The 21,935-nt window shown below is 40.2% G+C and overlaps 1 protein-coding gene across 3 annotated transcripts in view; it reads right to left on the bottom strand.

Moving 5' to 3' along the window:
• The window catches only part of ROBO1 (roundabout guidance receptor 1), a 602,488-nt gene that overhangs the window by 145,960 nt on the left and 434,593 nt on the right, over positions 1-21,935 (bottom strand). For all 3 annotated transcript variants that reach the window (XM_084843506.1, XM_084843507.1, XM_084843508.1), the window contains exon 3: positions 11,838-11,995. In XM_084843506.1, the coding sequence (XP_084699632.1) occupies positions 11,838-11,995 (158 nt within the window). The remainder of the gene's footprint in view (positions 1-11,837; positions 11,996-21,935) is intronic.

Genomic DNA, 21,935 nt, shown 5'->3' with positions numbered 1-21,935 from the left:
TTAAGGTTGTAAGAAACAGTTGAAATTATTCATATATTCCTGGAAAGTGGAATGACTGAGCAAGCCTGCAGTTTCCATGTTAACAATTCTGAACAGTACAACATTTCCAATTGTACCTAGATGTTATCTCAAGTATGGATCAATATCAATAATTTAACAGGAATTAAGATACATATGTGCTGAAAGTAATGAAACAATTTAAAGGATAAAGACCTACCCCCCTCCTCGACACACATACACAAATGTAAAGGAATCTGAAAGAATATTGACAGAGAATACATTTGGTTCACTAATCTCTATTCTTGACTCTAAGCCTTCTGAACCTAATGCTAACTGCCTCATACAGCCTTTACTGTACAATCAGCTGACATTATGTTATGCTTTTCTGTCTTTCATTAGCTCTCTGAAAATCGCTTCCAGTTGCAAATAAAACAGCTTCAGCTTCGTTATCCAAAACCTGAAACCATATAAATTGTTAGAGCAAGCATCTACTTCTTTGGCTAGTCCTGAAAGGGAGACTTGGATAAAGTCCAACATCTTATATGTCAGTTCTCTGCTTTTGCACATGCTTGCTATCTGCTCTTGGCACAATCCCGAAAAGAGATAATTGCAACTCTGCTCAGTTGAAGAAACCATAGACCTGAAACAAATATTATTTTTGAAGTTCCGTGCTTTTCATATGACCAGAAGCCATACAGGAACTTAAGAAATGCAAAGCTATCCAAAGCAGAATGTGAAATAAGCAAAATGAGAAATGACTAGACTGAAAGAAAATAAAATGCATCAAAGCAATCCAAACACATTAATCATTCACATCTGTTTTCAAGATCCAGGCAAGAGAAGTTGAACCCCTCTTTCCCCCAAATTTTGTATACGTCTTTCTTCCTTTGAGAGAATGTAATGATTGAAAAGTCAGCATACAGATCAAGAGCAGCATTTAAAATATCTTTATTCTGTACTTGCAGTTTACAAAAATATTTCAGATAAAATAGAACTCCAATTATTATGTTATACCAGACAGGATGTGGTCCTTGGTGTCAGCAAGTTACTAGAACAAAACTGTCTCGATAAACCCATCATCAGACCATGCAGTGCAATCCTATGCAGATTTACTCATAAGAATGCTCTCACTGTGTTCAATTGGGTTTACACCCTAATAAGTATGTTTAGGATGGAAGCCTCAAATATAAAGTGTGACCAACATTCAGGGATACGGGATGAATTTTTTTTGGCGAAAAGTAGACTAGCAAGTGGGTAGTTTGGTCAGCTTCAGTTTTTAAGTATGCAACTGTCACAAATCATTCTACAACTTTTATGAGGGTGCTGTCTATTACCTTTAACATTCTCCACATAAATGCAAATCTCTTCTTAATATTTTAAAATTGAAACGAATGCTGTGACTTAACCCTGTTCCTAAAAGAAGGGCACACCTGAAAATATTTTGCAGGTGGCTATATGCAGCTCTAACTCTGGAATGAAACTTTCATTGCCCAGCACCCCAGAAGTTAGCTACTAAAGCTATGATGAATGAGATAAGCATTCACAGCATGCAATCTGTAGCAGAGAGAAAAAGGACAAACATCTGTAATTGAGTAATCAAACTGACTAAAACAATACTGCAATTAACTGAGCTACAGCTTTAATTGATTACGCAAACTTATTTATTTTCTAAAAAAATTTCTAGTCTGGCTAAAATAATAACCCAATTAATTGGACACATACCCTATCAGATTAATTTCCAAGTGCCCATTCCTAAAGGTAACTCAGAAAAACGTAATTGTGTCCTGACTAGGTATGAGGCTCAGGGGAAGCGGACCACAACATGGTGCTCACTGTCTTTTCTGGTCAGATCAGGCGAGGCAGGAGTTATGTCTGTGCCTTGCACAGAGCCGTGCAGGAAGTGAACCTTCTCCCACAAGTTTGTTCCAGCAAACAACTGCAGTCCACTGAAGCATTAAGAAAGCAGGGGAGAGTCTGGTCTTTCAGTGACCCCCCTCCTACTGGATGCTCACTGTAATTTTTAAACAGATGTGTTTCTGCAGTCTCCTGCATAGCTGAGGGCCAGGAGAAGCTTCAGGGAAGCCATCCTCAGAGTCAGATGATGGGAGAGCTATGTCCTCAGGCCAGGATGCTGAGGAAAGGGGTGCTGAGGGCTCCCCCTGAAATGGTGTGACTGTGACCCATCTGAATCGGAGACCTCCTTGGGATAATGCCAAGCCTCAGACCAGGAGACATGACACATTGTGTGCAAGAGAAAGAAAGGGGAAGAAGGATAAGGTCTGCACTTCATTACCCAACACTGAAAGAGACAAGGTGAAGGGATTCTATGTTCTCCATGTGGAGAGTGACAGGATGACAGACACCCAGTATATTATTACCAGCAGCATTACTGCTTTCCATTTGCTCACTTGTTCCTTCTTTCCACTCCTGTCAGTACTTTGCAGACTTATGCTTGCCGTCTTCCTTTTTTGCTTGTTCGTTACAACTCATCTTGCTGCCACCTCTACTGCCAATACTTTGCAGAGGGTATGGAAAGCCTTACAGAGACAGCCCAGATTAGCTGAAGAAGGTGATACTGAAGGAGGCATCTTTGTTCTGTTAACCTGAGTTGGGAATTTATTGGGGTGACTTTGTTTAAAAAGATGGCATGGCAAATGGCAGACAGCTTGGAGTGACATTTTAATTTAGAAACTTGCTCTATTGTACCTTTGAAGAAAACAAAGTGGGATTTCCAGTATGCTAAATGCTTCAACCTTATACTGATGCAGAGAAGATTCATGTATCCCTGGTGCACTACAAAAGGCACATTTTCTTCTGCCTGTACCATGGCAGTTCCTAAACTGAAGACAGGAAATGAAGCCTCTTGAAAACAACTACCAATTTTTTGTTGTTGAAATCTTAATACATTCATATGCAAATTTAAACAAGCAGATTAATCTTCAGGCTGTTAAGGTGTAATTCTATGCATGTTTAGACAGAACGAAAGTGCTATAACTCCCAGCATGCCTCATGGCTAGGGCATGCTGGGAGTTGTAGGACTTTTTTCTGTCTAACTATGCAAAGGATTGCGCCCATGGTCAATTAATCTATTTTTAAAAATTAAGTAGGTTGCAGCCCCCCAAAATAGGAATGCACATAATATTTTTTATTCAACTCCCTTTATCCAATACCTGTAATAACCTTGGATGCCTAATCTAACCATTCTTTACTTTGTTTGTATAGAGGCTACAAGAGGAAGTCATACTAGAATGGGTCCTTCTCTGTAAAATCTATTGCTGCCAATGAAATTTAAGTACCCTAACTCTGTACAGGATTATAGTCCCACTTAGAATCATAGAATAGTAGGGTTGGAAGGGGCCTACAAGGCCATCGAGTCCAACCCCCTGCTCAATGCAGGAATCCAAGTCAGAGCATCCCTGACAGATGGCTGTCCAGCCTCGTCTTGAACGCCTCCAGTGTGGGAGAGCCCACCACCTCCCTAGGGAATTGGTTCCATTGTTACATTGCTCTAACAGTCAGGATGTTTTTCCTGATGTTCAGCCGGAATCTGGCTTCCTGTAACTTGAGCCCATTATTCCGTGTCCTGCACTCTGGGATGATCAAGAAGAGATCCTGGCCTTCTTCTCTGTGACAACCTTTCAAGTACTTGAAGAGTGCTATCATATCTCCCCTCAGTCTTCTCTTCTCAAGGCTAAACATGCCCAATTCTTTCAGTCTCTCTTCATAGGGCTTTGTTTCCAGTCCTCTGATCATCTTTGTTGCCCTCCTCTGAACCCTCTCCAGTTTGTCTGCATCCTTCTTAAAGTGTGGTGCCCAGAACTGGACACAGTAATCCAGATGAGGCCTAACCAGTGCTGAGTAGAGGGGAACTAGTACTTCCTGGGATTTGGAAGCTATGCTTCTATTAATGCAGCCCAAAAGAGCATTGGCCTTTTTTGCAGCCACATCACATTGTTGGCTCATATTCAGCTTGTGATCGACAATAATTCCAAGATCTTTCTTGCTTGTAGTGTTGTTGAGCCACGTATCCCCCATCTTGTAACTGTGCATTTGGTTTCTTTTTCCTAGGTGCAGAACTTGGCATTTATCCCTATTCAATGTCATTCTGTTGTTTTCTGCCCAGCGCTCCAGTCTATCCAGATCACTTTGAATTTTGTTTCTGTCTTCCAAAGTATTAGCTATCCCGCCCAATTTGGTGTCATCTGCAAATTTGATCAGCATTCCCTGCACCTCCTCCTCCTCCAAGTCATTAATAAAAATGTTGAAGAGCACTGGGCCCAGGACTGAGCCCTGCGGTACCCCACTCGTTACCTCTCCCCAGTTTGAGAAGGTCCCATTGATAAGCACTCTTTGAGTATTCTGTAGCCAACTGTGGATCCACTGGATCGTTGTTTCATCTAGCCCACTTTGAGCTAGTTTGCTCGTCAGGATATCATGGGGCACTTTGTCGAAAGCTTTGCTGAAGTTGAGGTATATGATGTCTACAGCATTCCCACGGTCCACAGGGGAGGTTACTTGATCAAAAAATGAGATCAGATTTGTCTGGCAGGACTTGTTCTTGACAAATCCATGTTGGCTTCGAGTAATAATCACGGCATTGTTTTCAAGGTGCTTCCAGATGGATTGCTTTATCATCTGCTCCAGAATTTTCCCAGGGATTGATGTCAGACTGACTGGTCTGTAGTTCCCAGGTTCCTCCTTTTTACCCTTTTTGAAGATAGGGACAACATGAGCCCTCCTCCAGTCATCTGGCACTTCCCCCGCCCTCCATGATTTCTCAAAGAGAATAGACAGCGGTTCTGAGAGTTCTTCTGCCAGTTCCTTTATTACTCTAGGATGCAGTTCATCTGGCCCTGGAGATTTGATCTCATTCAAAGTAATGAGGTGTTCCTTGACCATATGCCTATCGATCTCAAGCTGCAATCCTGCCCCTTCAGCCTGCACTTCGCCTTTGCCAGAGGGGTCATAGACTCTCTTTGGGGAGAAGACTGAGCCAAAGTAGGAATTGAGCACCTCTGCCTTTTCTTTGTCATCTGTTATCATTTTGCCATCCTTATTTAGTAGCTGAACAACCATTTCTTTCCTCTGCCTTTTACTATGCACGTAGCTGAAGAAAGCCTTCTTGTTGTTTTTAGCATCCTTCGCTAACCTCAGCTCGTTCTCAGCTTTAGCCTTCCTGATGCCATCCCTGCAATTCTGTGCTACCTGCCTGTACTCTTCCTTTGTTACTTGGCCTTCTTTCCACTTCCTATGTGTGTCCTTTTTTGTTTTCAGGTCATCCCTAAGCTTTTTGTGAAGCCACATTGGCTTCTTCTGTTGTCTTCCACCTTTTCTTCTTGTTGGAATTGTTTGTGATTGTGCCTTGAGAATTTCCTTTTTTAAAAGCTCCCACCCATCTTGGAGTCCTTTTTTCATTAGCGTCGCTTGCCATGGGACCTTACTGATCATTGTTCTGAGTTTATTAAAATCAGCTTTCCTAAAATCCAGGGTACGCGTTTGACTACACTCGGCTTTTGCTTCCCTTAGAACCAAGAACACAAGTGCAACATGGTCGCTTTCCCCCAGAGTTCCTGTAACTGCTACTTTATCCACTAAGTCATCTCTGTTAGTTAGGATCAAGTCAAGGATAGCTGATTCTCTAGTTCCTTCCTCTACTTTCTGTAGGAGGAAGTTATCCTCCACACAAGTCAGGAATTTCCTGGAGGGGCTATGTTTTGCCCTCTTTGTTTTTGTTTGCATAAGTTAAATTATTTTTCTACTCCCCACACCTACGTTTTGCATTTTACCATTTCTATTTAATATAATAGAAAAATATTTGAAACATACAAATCAAATATGTGCTAAATTATAACTCAGTCTTTATGAAAACAGGAAATATTTCAAACTTAAATATCACTCTATTTCGGATGGTACAAATGTGTGCATTTAACTCATCTGAGGGTTAGATCCAGAGTTCCATGAGTGGCATTTTATTATTTCAGCTGGTACCTGAGACTCAAAAATCTAGCAAAGGTCCCAATATTTTCAGTGTCTAGTCTGCTGGTAGTTTCAAAACCACAATTCTTGCATAAAATGTATGTGCTTGTCAAGGGCTCCTTGGAGGCCTCTCTCAGTCTAATCCAGTAGCCAAGTCCAGACACAGACAAAGGAATTCCTTTCAAAGCTTTATTCTTCTTTTACAACTTAACAACTATACCGATTGCAACTAGATCTGAGCAGCACAGTACCTATGCCCTAAGTTGGAACAGTTGGTCCCCGTTTGAAAGGGAATTACTGGCAGACCCCTGAACTTAAGGACTAGGGAGAGTCCCTCCCCTTTTCCCTTGGAGCCTCTGGGCGCAGCCGTTGTTTGTGCGCCAACCTGGCACTTCGCCTCCTTTCCGCGCCCTCCATCTGGCTCCGCTCTCTGCGTCTGCGTCGCGCATCCACCAAGTCTGCTATCGGCGCTCTGTCACTCCCTGGACTGCTTTCTAATCTAGGAATGCGGGTGGGAGGAATCTCCGTCAGCTGTGGGCCCTGGGAAAGAGGAGCGTGCTCCTCTCCCAGGAGCGACTGCTCTTCCTCAGAATCAGAACTACTCTGGGATTCTGTGGGCTCAGTGTCCACCCCGACAGTGCTCCACATTTAGGACCAGAATCAATAGAAATCTGTAAAACGATTAATAAACCTATTTTCTTAAGATTAATAGATGAATTCCACACATATTTCTCTTTGTTCCCCAACATATTTTAGTGACAAACAGTAGTACATTGTGAAACCAGATAAAGCATTATATGCATGGCTATTCTGTCCACACATTTAAGCACTGTAGGGACAACTGTTGCTGTTGGCTTCCTCATACTTCAATATTTTAAAAGTCTGCATACATACATTATATTTATGATCTAAATATTCAAAGTGCAACAATGTTCCAACTGAACATCATCTTCAATTGGCCAAGTCATTCACACATGCAATGTGATTTTCAGCTCCCATAGGCTGTGGTATTATAGATACAATGAATAATTGTGAGTTTTGTTTTATTCATAATATCATATAAATGTTCCAAATATGGCAACAGGTTACCAGTTATTATGGATCCATGAAAAAGAAAAGATGACTTCTTACTCCAATTAAGCTCAAGAATGTTTCACAGCACAATAGTCTGTCACAATGCACAATGGTAAACTGGTCAGTCAGTGCCTTAAGTAAAGAATACTTATGAGGAAAGGACTGAAAGGATTAAGTCAGGTAAAAACAACAAAAAAAAGTTTTTCTACAAAGAAATGATATGCACATACACAGCTATTTTTTTCTTTTTTCCCCAAAGGTGAGGTCTCTATGCCATGGGAAAATTTATTTATTTAAATTTCAAGATTTTTATACCACTCTATATCTAATAAGATTCCTGAGAAATGAACAATAAAAAGAAAGAAAGAAGAACTGAAATATTTAAAATCAAATTATGCCTATAAAACCATGACCGCTTAGTTAGGGAAGGCTTGTTTAAATAAAAATGTCTTCAGCAGGTACTGAAAAAGAACCATCAGTGCCTGCCTGATATCAACAGGCAGGGAGTTCCATAGAGAAGAATCCAACAAGGGAGAGGGCCTTCTTGGTGGTGGCCCCCCAATTTTGGAATGATCTCCCTGACGAGGCCCGCCTGGCGCCAACATTGTTATCTTTTTGGTGCCAGGTTAGGACTTTTCTCTTCTCCCAGGCATTTGGCAGCATATGATAAGTTTCCTCGATCCTGGATTGTCTTATGGTTACGGTTGTTTGCTTGAGATTTCTTCTTTGAAGCTGTTTTAGACATATGTTCTCTCGTGTATATTGTCTGTTCGTGTGAGTAGGGAAAAATAACAATTGAAAACAGTATGTTTTGCATATTCCTAATGAATAGTTGTTAAAAGTTGTAGTTGCTCATGTATCTAGAAATACAGATTCTAATGACTCCAATGTACCCCTTAGATGCAGTTGCCTAGATCAAGGTTTCCTAACCCCTCTGAGTAGCTAAACCAATAGTAAACAAAGATACCATGCTCTCATTCCTGCAAAGGCCCACTGTGACATTGGACCAGATTAGCTAATGGCACCAAGAAAGGCTGTGCAAGCAGACAAAACAGAGGAACCAAGAGATGGGTAGCACATGAAGAGGGAACTTGGAGTGTATCTGCCATGCCAAGACTCACGCAGGTCAGGGGAGATGCATACATTTTCCCTTTGCAAGGTGAATTCAAGCCACATGCTTGTTCCCTGTTTCACCGTTACCCAGAAGTAAACATCCACTTCTCTTTGCCTCTCAAAGTGTGATGTGACTCCTGGAAAGATCTTATTAAAGATCTTTGCCATTCATAGCTAACAAGGGGACAAGTAGGCAGTTTGTTACACCATGGCGGAAGTGTGCTGAGCAAAACCAATCCCTAATGAATTCTTTAACTTCTGTCACATGATACAAAAGAAATATCTTGGCTACCTGAAGTAAAACAGCAATTTCCAATCTCTTTTAGCATACTGTAGACAGGTTTATTCTCCTACAGAGCTATAGAAACCTATTTACTGTAGGTCCTAGACATTTGGGGGGAGGGGGAAGAGAGAACCCGAGTCACCTATCCTTAAATCATCCAGCATATTTAAACTTTGTAATAACAGATAAAAACAAGGTGACAGTAATTACAACAATGGAGAAAAGGCAGAGTACACAAAACTGTATATGAAGAATGTTGTCAAAATGTACCTGAAACAAGCATTTCTAGGTTAAAACTACTGCTTCCTCTTCAGATAACTCCAAACTTAGAGTTTGCCACCTCCTTCTTGACTCTTCCTCTATCAGAGCAATTCATCTTCCAAAAGGAAGGCACCCTCTTTTTAATTTTCTTGTAGTTTCTTCTTTCGTCTGTTACACATAGATCTCTTTTGGCTGATATACATAATGACTTTTTCCATTTATTTTGCTCTTTTTCATCTAACTACTTAAAATGCCTTGCTTTGAAACAAAGAAAACCAGAATTCTGAATACTTTTCAAGAAGATTGAATTGCATTTTGAAGTAATTTACTATCGCTATCAATACAGCAAACAAATAATTTTTGATTGAACGAAAGCTTTGATTCAGCCATTCTTTACAGAATGCAAGCACACAGTAATTTTCCCACTTCTTCTCAGTATCATTTCCCCAACACAAATTGTGTCCATAAACTTAATTTGGCAAGACAAACAAAACATTTCTGATTTCTGATGTGCTATTAAGGGGATTGGGCGGAACAGAAATGGAACTACAGCTTATCTGAACCATAAGTCATTGAAAATTTGAGTAACGCACACAACTGAGATGAAAATTTCCATGCATTATTCATTTTATAACTTTGCTCTTAAAAGCCAAGAATCACAAACATAAAAAGATGAATTACCTCTCAAGGTTTTCCTTTTAAAATGCGAATGACAATGATTCAGAATAAATGATACACAAGTGTTATTACAAAACGAGAAAAATTAGATTCACAGTATTTAACCCAGTTGCCTAGGACAAACCTTCCACTTTTTGAAACCAATTACAAATAAAGTCATTGTATTGTGACCCCTTTAATTTATATGTAAAGTATTTTATATTCATGCACAGCATTTTCTAGGCTCTGTTTTTAAATCATGCAGTTAATTTATGACAAGATTAAATAGCTTTCCAAACATAGTCATGGAACATGAGTCAAAATAGGATATAGTAATTTTCATTAATTTCCCCTTCTTCCTGCACTCCCCAGTGAGAACTCTCACATTGTTGTGAAGGGTCCCCACAACTCTCCAGAGCATATTTCTGCGGCCATAAGGGGCTGTGGGGAGAGGGGGAATCAGCAAAAATCACCTCCCTCTCATTCGCCAAAAGGAGCGTCTAGTTTGTGAAGTTCTCTTCTGAACACTGAAGTAGCTTCAAACTACTTTGGATCCAACCAAGTGATCTGCTTCGCACAATCCCTGCACATGCCGGTCACATGCTAGGGGGATTAGCATAATTACCCCCGGCAGCATAGCTTGTTATGTCATGCAAACCCGGCCAGGGTGGCTTGTTGGTCATGGGTTTAGGGTGGCTTGTTACCCAGGGCAACAAGCCACCCTGGCCAGGTTCACATAAGACGACAAGCTGCGCAGCCAAGGGTAATTATGCTAATCCCCCCGGCATGCAACCTGTATGCACCTGGGGGGAAATAAGCCACTGTGGCTTATTTCTCCTCTGTGTTGCGCAAACCCAGCCACTGTCTATGAAAAATTGTGAACTGCGTGGAATATTACCTGACCATTCATACAGATTACGATACACGAAGCCTGTGGTAGAGTTTTGGTTTTCTTATTACAAAGTAGCATATGTTTATATATTTCATGTGATACTACTTGCAACAGAATTATCATAAAACGGACCTAATTTATCTGAATTCAGTATCTTCTTCTCTGTAATGAATGTGCATGCATGTGTTTTTGAGAACAAAAATCCGTAAAAATTAAGTAAATGTTTTTGGTCTTTGAAAGAGGGAGCAAATGCATTTTAGAAGTAGCGATTTTCCATTTCAGTAAGAGCATGGGGTATAAGTCTGCTGTGTGCACACCATACCTCTGGTTAAAGGTCCCCTTAAATGCATGTTGGTCATTACACATATAGACAGGGAAGTTATGAACAAAGACATGCACCAAAACACTCCGTCCAAGTCAGATCAGTTAAAACAATTTACAGCACTGCTGAAATATGATCCATCTTGTGCTTTGGTTAGTCTCTAGGTAAATCAGCTGTGGAATACCTACAGTGAATGCCTCTAGATGATAACTCCAAGTATGACATGTTCGGCCTATTTTGGACACAAGCATTGAACACATAAAGAAGAGGCCTCCTAATTATGTTACTTTGAAGCCCATTTTCAGATGCAGCATTCAAATTATCCCACAGAAATATGCCCAGATATAACCCAGAGTTTTCCTGTATTCTCAAGCTAATTCTTACATCAGAAATTATATAGATGGGACGTATATGAGAATCACATAGAAATCAGCCATCATACTATGAATACTTGATGAGTTGTGCATGACAAGTACCCTCTGAATTGTGTTAAAAGATGTAATAAGCAAACATGCACTGCATCTTCTTGTTTTAAATCTTAATGAAAAACAGAGTTATAATTCAGTAAATTCTTTCATGCACACAAGTTGAGATGGCCCTAGCATGAATTTTAAAAGATTAACTGGCAGAAGGTCTGCCTCTAGTCAAGCCTATTAGATTTTCAACATTCACTCATCATGGCTTCTTCCACCCAATAGTTAATGAGCTAAGCTTGCAGCAGAATGAGGTGGGAATTAACGTATAGAGTTCTGAAATAGAACAGTAAATACTATTTTAGACTGCAGGGAAGGGCAGACATTTTTAATGCTTCCTTGTGCTAATGTACTCCCTGCAACTCTAGCACAGCAAGAACACACTAGGCATGACATCCCTCCAGATGAATTGGATTTTTCTTTACAGATTTTATTTATTTTTTTAAAAGACGAACATTAAAAAATGACATCTCCCACCTTCAGTCTGAAATCTATGGTCCATTCCGGTAAATGACCTAACAGTCTTGCTCATTTATACTGATACTTATAGAGTATCATTTGTAGTTCAAAATTCTAGAGAAGGAAAAAGACCTGTAAGCTCAGTTTTACTTGCCAAAGAGTTGCTCCAGCAATCCTATGTATCACTGTGAATGAGAAAAATAAACACCAAACTCCAAGCGACACTAATTCTTTTCATGCATGTTCTATTTGTTATGATGTGCATAGATAAGTGTGCAATTATATTTTTAGGTTTCTGGTGGTGTTTTTTATTTTAAACAAACTTACTGTAATTCTTTCATCTTTGTCATCCAGGGGAGATCCATCCTTTTTCCATGAAATTGTAGGCTCAGGATGGCCTCTTGGAGGTTGGCATTCCATCACAGCTGGTTCACCAACTGCTACCATAACATCGGAAGGGTTTTGTCTGAAGTCATCACGCAGTACTGGAAGAGTGAATGGGTGGAGGAAAATAAAATCAAAACATGCATCAGTGGTGAGAAAGTGGTCTTAAGCATGTGGTACTTGGAATGTAAAGGATCATTTTGTTGGAAAGGACAATGGATTTTTGACTTGCACAAAGATTGACTACAGTTTCTTCTCTATGGCAGTATAATAAGCATAGGTGTCATTTTCATCTGTCGTGTTTGCTTGCCATTCTTTACTGCAAAGTATTTAATTCCTGGGCACAGAGAACGACGTATCTTTGATGGAAAGGCTCTTATTCAAACTCCTTAAATGTTGCCAAATTACTTGCATGGCTATGTACATATTCTTATGAATTTTTATCTACATACATGTTTCTATTAATTTTGTTGCCTTGTTCTTCCTGGTCCTAGCTTCTAGTTCATGGTCTGCAGCACTCACTATAAAAGATGAAAATCAGATGTGCGCTTATCAAATAGCTGATGGAAAGCAGGTATTCTAAAAAAGTTTTCTCAGAGACTGCATTGTACAATAAAATGGCTCCAAGATACTGTTAAATCATCTGATTTTGCAAACTCAAGTTCATGGGGACAGTATTATTTTATGTTTTAGATCTTCCTGTGAAGTTCTATCCTCTCCTCTTTCTGTAATTGCACCAACACAGACTGAATGTGAAAGGCTGTCAAAGAAAAAGGCAGACACTCTGAGTAACCCAAGAGGAAAGCCTGCCAGGCGGCAGACAATCCTTTAGGCTGCAAGAGAGAGTGGCCTCCCACAACTTAAGGGATTGGACCAGAGAGGGACTGGAATTGGTTTTGGAGTATGTGAGCCCTGCCCAAGAGTCAGATCCATGATAAATAGAATGCACATCCAATGTGTATCAGAGCACTGTGTTACTTTACAAGGAATACAAAAGCAGATGCACACCCAAGGACATATTTCATTCAAAAAAATGAAATGCAGATTAGTCCATACATCCTCAGATGTGCATTTAGACAAACTTCTGAATGCAGATGCTGTCTATCTGCACTACATTGATTTTAATGGAATGCCTGTTTGTCTATATATCTGTGTGTATATTAGACAGAAGGCAATGCACTGTGATCCCCAAATCCAAATCTAAGTGGTTCCCCGCCTGCACTAGAATGCACATTTGGATGCGCACCCCTACACAACTCATTAATATTTTTCACTTGTAACTTCACCAGAAATTTATATCACATTTTAAAGGAGAAATCAGTGCAGCCAGGTTCATATTATTTTTTTTAGTACTGCCTACAGCAGCGGTAAGGAACGTCCAGCTCACAAGGCGTTCCAGGAAGGAATGCCCCCTTCCACAGGCTACGCCCCCTTATCTTTGATCGCCTCCTCAGTTCAGTAACTAGGGGGAGATTAAAAGTAAGGGGAACTCCCAACTGAGCCTTGCAGCCTCAAGAAGCACTCCTTGATAGAATGTCTCAGTGCTTTGCCCGCCCTACATCGTACCTAATGGCTGAGCTGGTGTCCAGTGAAGCATCTCCTTCAGGCACTGGCACATTCTGAACACTGCCCACTTCATGTCCTCCCCAACTGGGGAAGGTGTGGAGAAGGTGAAGCAGATGAGGCACTGAGCTGGTATCTCCTTGAGATGCTAGTTCAGTGCCTCCTATGCTGGCAGTAGCCCCACCCTCTTGGGGGTCTTGCCTTGCCACTGCTGGCATCCTAGCTGCAGGGGGCTTCCCCAGGGACAATCTGGCTCCCAGGGACAAAGGTGCTTCCCCACCCCAGGCCTATAAACTTTGTCAGATCTATAATCTTTGGACTTGTCTGAAGAGTTTGGCCTTAATTTCTTGGAAAAAGAAAAAACACCTCCAAGGCCAAGTCAGTATTCCCCCTCAACTATTCTTTGCATTCAGCTCTCCTTTCTTCCCTGTATCAATACCCCTTTTTAGGAGATCAAGCTGTTTCTGGGCTGTGTTCATCTCTTCCTCCTACATTAGCACTACTAAATTGGCTAGTATAAGAAAGGATAGGAGTGCATGTTCAAAGTAATCAAGTGAGCCAATTCTGCTCTTTATTCTGTACATAAAGAACGGTGAGGTTCTAATTACTCATACCAGCCCACAGAATAAACCCGGAATTACCCAATGCACATGTACTCAAAAGTGCATACACATATGTACTGAGCTATTTCCTCGTTTCACCATTGATACAAGGAGAAGAAATAATCTCTCTTCCCATTGTTCATGAAGGAGCACAGAAGCATCCCACATGGATTCTGACATGGTGTTATTTGACATGGTGACCATTTCATTCGAATGGTCTCGAAAAGCCATAGATTTGGGACAAACTATCATGATGTCTGAATCTTCCTGAATCTGGGACACTGGACCTGGAAAAATCTAATGTGTAAAAATGCAAAACCCTCCAATTATAATGTACTGAAACCTACTCATGCTTCCACTTATGTCATCATTAAAAAAAAAACACCGTAGTTTTATTAGAAAGCAGTCCTGTACGTACCTCTATCCATGTTTGAAGCTCATTATTTCAGCTATCTGAACAGTACACCACAAAAAAGCCATAGTTACAAAAATGTGGAATGTGACTTTTGTGAAAGTTTATTCTGTCAGTTGCTCCTTTTGATAAAAGTATGAAAACAATAGAATATTTGCTACATGAGAATTATGCTGTCATTGCAAAACAGAAGTGTTTGGAGCCAAGACAAGAGTTTGTTCTGATGGTAAGGATGATTTTATTAGGTCAAGATAATATCAGAAAGGTAAAGTGAAGAAGTATTTTAATAGGATTATACCAGAAAGTCCCCACCCCCACCCCCATGAACTGTTGTTTATAAATACTAAGTGCCTTTCATGTCTGGAGAAGCTCAGATGAAAACTTCTCAGATAGCTCCTTGAATTTTTGTAATACCTTTGCAGCAACAAAGAACTTCAATTCTATCCTAGTATACGCAGTTTACTTGAGTAATTTTTATACTTGTTAGGTATAAAAGTCTATCTTAGAAGTACATTACCTTGTCTGTAAATGAGAACTTTTCATCAGTTAACCAGCAGATCACAAAATGCCTTAGGAGAACATCAAAGGACTAGCAATAGATACAGCAAAAATATTTTTTCCCATTCACTATTAATTATTTTGGCTCTAACATTACATAATGAAAAGCTAACAGAATGTAATCCATTAAAGATTACTGTCAAGAGAGCAGTCATGTAATTATTTTTGCAGCTGTAAAAGAGATACGTCGTTTGGGATTGCCTCAGGCCCTGGCAATCGAATATAAAGTTATACATTTAAGGATTGCTTCTCTTGCTGAAAAAGCAGTTTTTTTTTACTTGTCCTTTATATGCTGAATCTCAAATGCACATTGAGCATATATTTCCTTTTGAAGGTGTATTAGCAGTATACAGAGTCATCCAGTATAGTATATTGCTTTAGTAGCCTTTTTAGTAGCTATTTTCAGTAGCCTTAGATAACTACACTTGGATAACACTTTCCAACACTATGATTGTATAATAAATTCATGTTCGTGAGCCACTGATGGCAGCCTGTTTATCATGTTATTTGGAAGTTTAACATTCCAAAGACCTTTTAAAAGCAGCCAGTAAAGTAATCAGGCCTGGATATTATTAAGGAATGGATAGCCATGGCAAGGTTATTACCTGTAGGAGGAGAGAAAGTATGGGATACATAGTGACTGATACAGTTTTAAAGAGATAGGGCAGACCTCTAGGGGAGAAGCCAGCTGTAAAAGACATAAAAAGACAGCTTGCAGTACATTGTTCAGCACACTGTGAGACTATCTTCACAAATGGTGATGGGCAAGCATAACAGCAAACCAAACACTGTTTGAAATTGTCAGTCTTGTTTCCTGCCTCCTCCTGGTCTAGCTGGGGGAAATGAACAAAGAAAGCACACTGCATACATCTCAGGCACCCAGTATTGTTACCTTCCCAATGCTGGAGCAAGAGGAAGCAAAAGCAAGGGGGAAAGGAGAGGAAGGACTGATGTTTTGGTATGCTTGTCTGTCAGTTCAATAAGGAAGGCGTATTTGTAGTCTCTTTATAGATTACTACTGTCTTTGTCATAGATGAACTATTAAAAAAATTCAGCTGTTTTATAGCAAGATTCCCTTTTCATAACAAAAAAAATCCCTGTGTCATTCTATCAAATATTTTTTCCAACTGGTTGTTAGCAGGGTGTTTCCCCTAGATGAAACAATTAAACAACAATTGTACTATAAATTATAATACCATGTTTCTGATTAATATACTATCACTATCTTGGCACCTCCAAACCTTAGCAGCCCACGGCTGGGGCATACAATTGGTGCAGTGAGCAGGGTGCCAAGAGAACTGATATGTTCAGATTCACAGGGAAGGAGGATGCGGCTTCTGGCATGCAAAACCGACTCTGTCCACAGTTGGAGCTGTGGGGTCCGGTCGCAAAGCAATCAGCAGTACTGAGCAGACCGGGAGCATGCCCAGGGGTCAAGAAGGACTGCACGCCAGTGGCTCTGGAAACTGCATTGGAATCTCTGCAGCTGGAAAAGTGGTGCAGCTGGAAAAGTTAAGGAGGTGCAGAGTGCAGGAACTCTGGCATGGCTTTTGCTGACAGCACTGCAAACTGTCAGGCAGAAGGAGTTGCAATGGAGAAAGCAGAAAAGCTCAAGGACGAGCTGGGGAAAGGATGGGATAGGATGGCTTACTCCATTAAAGGTGTATGCCCCACCACTGCCATTAGTGTGTTGGGAACAAGTGAGACACAATAGGGTGGCACCATGCTTTCAACAACAAGTAAGGTTCAGTAGGGAGTGCCAGACCATACATTCACGCCCTAGCATGGGTATGCACAAATTGGAAAGAGCACCCTGGCATTAACTGGGCTGCCCCTAATGGTAGTTATTTGATCTAGAGAAAAAGCGTGGCCATGGTTGCTCACAAGATGGATTAGAAGGTGCTCCCTGGGACTGTTATGGGATCCCCATAGGTTTCTGAATACCTTAGAGAGCCCTGTAGTAGGTAATTACAGGGCCTGGAAGATGAGATGGCAACTAGACATCTTCAGTTTGGCTGATTATGCTTGGAGTTTATTCCCTGGGAGAGGGGTGGCTACCATAATGTAAGTAAATGTTTTTGCAAAAGCAGTGGGCATGGCATTGAACAACACTGCTGAGGCACTAGAAGCCATTGGAATAGAATTGACAAGCATGAGAGCTGCCATTTTGCAGAACCGCCTGGCCTTGGATATGATTACAGCAGCCTAGGGTGGTATTTGTGCCATGTTGCAGCAAGAATGCTGTTTGTACATTCCTGACAAGCAGAGTGTGATAAATTACAGTGTAAGGACTTTGCATGTGCAAAGTGAGAAAATACATCATCTAGAAGGGGACTCCCTCTTCAAACCGATTTCAGATTGGTTTCAAGGAATTGGGGGGTGGTAGAAGCAAGTTGTTGCCATAACCCTGACTATCATAGGTAGTTTTATAGCTTTGTGTGCTTGCTCATATAGCTGTCATATTTTAAAATATACAGTAAAGTAGTTATGAATCCCCTGGTGATCAAATGACAGGGCAAAGAAGATCCGGCCCTCTGAGTAAAAAGAGATTGTGATGCGCAGACTGATATCATCCTTTGATCATGTGGGGGTGGAGTGTAATGGCCCCAGGCCTGTAACCAAGTCACCTGTAGTTTTAGAGGGGCCTAGAGATCCATAATGCTTTGCTTTGGTTCATTATGAAGCACAATTTCCTTGCTAGTGGGCCTCTGAGCTTGTGAGATGAGTCAAAGGTCGATATCACCGCCTCAGCACATTCCATGGTAATGAGCTACCGTTTATCTTATCAGGGCCTAGGAAGCGCCTGAGAAGTGAAGCTCTGTTGAGGCTATGTTTACAGGCATCTGTGCTGGGAAAGTTCTGATTGTTTCCCCTCTAACTTGGGGCCAGAAATGTAAGTCAGAGAAGAAACCTTCTTGCTGTTATACCTCAATCTCATTAGCATTCCTATGCCTTCACTAGCAGGAAGACACAAAGAAAGGTAGATAGTTTGCACAATGCAAATGACAGGAAGGCTACATACAACAGTCTCCAGTTCTTCCTATTCTCCCAGGAGGGTAGGAAAAATTAAAATGTGAGAACAAAATGAAGAAATCCTTCTTTCACTGATCTACCATCGTTGACAGCCAGCCAGGATTTTACTGGTCCTTTACAACTTGGAGGAGCTGTACCTCAGTGGTTGAGCACATGCTCAGCTTGTAGAAGGTCCCAGGTTCAGTCCTCAGCATCTCCAGGTAGGGCGTGGAATGAATCCTGCCTGAGACCCTGGAGAGCCGCTGCTGCCTGTCAGTATCAACAATACCTGACTAGATGGACCAAGGGTCTGACTCAGTATAAGGCAGCTTCCTACGTTCCTAACTATGTCCTGCTTGGTAGTAATTGAGAAATTCAAGCCATCTTGAAAGCCATTTTTTTTGTTGTTGTTAGAAAGGTGAGGCACAAAATAAATAAATAAATAAATAAAAACTAGCATTTACTAGATTCTGCTCAATTCCACATATATCTGCTACTTATCTATCAGGCCTGGCCATGGTTCCACCCATGACACTGTCTTCCTTGCTCTGCGGTTCATATTTTGGAATAAAAAGGTGCCAATTCTATTTTGGTCTTTGCAACTACCTAGTCAATCCTATTCGATGGCTACTAGTCATGATGTATATTAATTAAGGCAGCATGCTTCTGAACACCTGTTGGTGGGAGAGGACTAATGCCTAATGTCCTGCTTTGAGCTTCCAGTTGGAGCACCTGGGTTGGCCATGGTGAGAAACGGGATGCTGGTCTAGGTAGGCCTTTGGTCTGATCCTGCAGGGCTCTTCTTATACTCTTATGTTATGTTCACTTGAACTCAACCCTCTGTATATGCCATTTTCCTATAAAAATGTCCATTGTTATAAAAAGCAAATGAATACTAGCTCTATCTGTATTTCTCTGCTCACCCCACCCCTCTACTACTACTATCTGACATCAATTCATTGTGAGCAACTGCTGTGAACAGAATTGAGGCATGGTGCCATCATGGAAGAAATTATAGGTTAACAGACACAAGAAGAACTTCTGAAGAGTGACTTTCTCAATTCAGGGCTTAAAGGCTAACTTTGATAAGTATCCATTCATTGTGGTATTTTGTATAGCGGCAACATTTTATTTTAAAGTTTGAATTGTACCATGTTAAATGTTAGGATAATAAAATCCTTGCTTTCTTAAATAACAGTACATTTTGATGGCTGGAAGGACTCCAGGACTACACTCTTCCATTACTCTTATTTTAAGCTTTTTTCCCCCTTTCCTTTTCCTTTTGTTACAGTATATAGACAAAATTGTATACACCTTTAATCACTTGAGAAAGAAACCTACCATTGTTCAGTGAAACACAGCATTTTCTAAACATGGCAAATATCCTGGAATAAGTGTGAAATGAGAAAGAAAGAAAGGAAGGAAGGAAGGAAAGATCCAGTGTTAAAAAAAAGAAGATATAGTGAACAATCAAGTTCAAACTTTCCTCCTTATTGTCTTTTAGAGAGAGCATTTGTATTCAAACATACTTTTAATACCTAGTTCTGTAGCTCTTTTTAATTATTTTAATGACTGTTGTCATTACTGTTTGTTTCATTGTTTTATTATAAACAATTATTGTTTATTTTAATTTGTTTTTCATATGGCTATTTATTATTTATGGTATTAGGTCCCTTTTGATATGCTTTTCTGTCACTGAGTAGAAGTATTAAAATAATAATAAGAGCACTAACAACTTTTCTTAGTGTATGCTAAATGAAAGAGCACAAGTTTCAGGTACTGATATCAAAAACAAGATGCCTCCTGGGCAATCACAAGCAGGATGTGAAGGTACTATCCCAGCTGTTTACCCCAGGACCCAACAATCAGAAGCAAAAGTGCCTTGGTACACTGTGGTTCAATTTCAGCTGTCTTAGTTAAGTGCCATTGATAGACCTAGCTTTCTTGATTTTTTTTCTAACATAACCTGTTTAAAAACCATTCATAACCATTGCAGGGGTGGGCAACTTGTGTCCCTCAGATGCTCTCCCCCCCTCCCCCCGCTTTAGGGAAAGAGCAGCTTGGATCCAGATATTAGCCCCAGAATAAACATTTTTTCCCTTCTCTGTCTCAGAAAGAACACTATTCCAGCAGTGAATTCCTCAAAATTTCCACAGTGCAGTAGTTAGGGGAGGGGGCAATTTTTACGAGGTCCTGATTGAGGAAGGAAAGCTTAAACCCAGTGCTGGGTCCAGGTTTTTGAGGCCCCTTGGGCAAGATACCCTCAACTGTAACTGCTGTGATTCGCTCTGGGATATATGTTTTTGTGAAAAGCAGGATAAAAATATATTGATTGATTGAACAGTAAATGTGGGTTTGTAGTGGTTATTAAGTAAATTTTAGCCTTAGAATGCTACTATTATATTTAGATTAGGGATTTACCAATGTAAATAGAACATTTTCTTTAGAAGTATACATTAATGAATTAATATGCATCATGGAAGGTTATTATTGGTTGGTGAATTTAATGTAGCCGAGTTTTTTAGACATAAATTCTCAACCTTTTTTGTATCTGCATAAGAAAGCCACCGAACCTAGGAAAATATATTATCTGTTCTCCAAAATTAATATACAGCTAAATGATACACTGCAAGATCTCTTTCTGGTTGGTCATCACAAGCTCAGATCCCATTGGGTAATACTTAAAAGTTTTGGCCCAACATGCATCACTTTACACTTGCTTACACTGAACTACATTTGAATTTTATTTATTTATTTATTTATTTATTTATTTATTTATTTCATTACATTTTTATACTGCCCAATAGCCAAGGCTATCTGGGCAGTTAACAAAACCATAAAATACAACTTGACAAACGTAATATAAAACTATTAAAAGTTTAAAAATACCAGGTAAAACCCAGTAGCAGTTATAGCCCATGGAAAATTTGTGTGAAAAGGTGTGTTTTCAGGAGGCATTTAAAAGATGTTACATTTTCTGCCTTCCGAACTGCATGGGGAAGGGTGGGTGCCACTATAGAGAAGGCCTGGCCATCTAGATGCCCATTCTTCCAGTTTAGAGAGATCCATTTGGAGTTCCTCACAATCCCTATTTGTTTTAACCACCCTAAATAATTTGGTGTCATCGGCAAATGTGGCCACTTCACTGCTCACTCCTAATCCAGATCATTTATGAACATGTTGAAAAACATTAATCTTAATACAGATCCCTGTGGGACCCCACTATTTACTTCACTACATTGGGAGAATTTACCATTTATTCCTGTTCTCTGCTTTCTGTTCTTTAATCAATTACTGATCCATGAGAGGATCTCTCCTCTTATTCCATGACTGCTAAGTTTGCTCAGGAGTCTTTGGTGAGGGACTTTGTCAAAAGTCTTTTGGAAGTCCAAGTAAACAATGTCTACTGGATCACCCCTGTCTACATCTTTACTGTAGACATCCTGAAAGAACTCTAGAAGGTTAGTGAGACAGGACTTACCTTTGCGGAAGCCATATTGATTCTTTTTCAGCAGGGCTTTTCCTTCTAAATGCCTACTAATTTTATCTTTAATAATGCTTTCAACCAATTTATCCCGAAAAGACGTTAAGCTAACCGGCCTGTTATTTCCTGGATCCCTTAAAAAAAAAAATGGTGTTACACTGGCCACCTTCCAGTCCTATGGCATAGAGGCCGATCTTAGGGACATAGTGCATTTTTTGGTTAGAAGATCAGCAATTTCATATTTGAATTCTTTGAGAACTCTAGGATGGATACCATCTGACCTTGGTTATTTATTTGCTTTCTTTTTATCAGTAAGGTTGAGAACTTCATCTTTTTTCACCACAATTTGCCTCAGTTCCTCAGACTCCCTTCCTGAAAACATCTGTTCAGGCACAAGTATCTGTCCTATA

This window comes from Heloderma suspectum, chromosome 3 (genome assembly GCF_057233095.1).
Source record: "Heloderma suspectum isolate Gila_16-S chromosome 3, 16-S_ref, whole genome shotgun sequence".
NCBI classification, from domain to species: domain Eukaryota; kingdom Metazoa; phylum Chordata; class Lepidosauria; order Squamata; family Helodermatidae; genus Heloderma; species Heloderma suspectum.
Note: the sequence above shows the minus strand (reverse complement) of the source record. Positions and strands in the feature narration are given on the sequence as shown.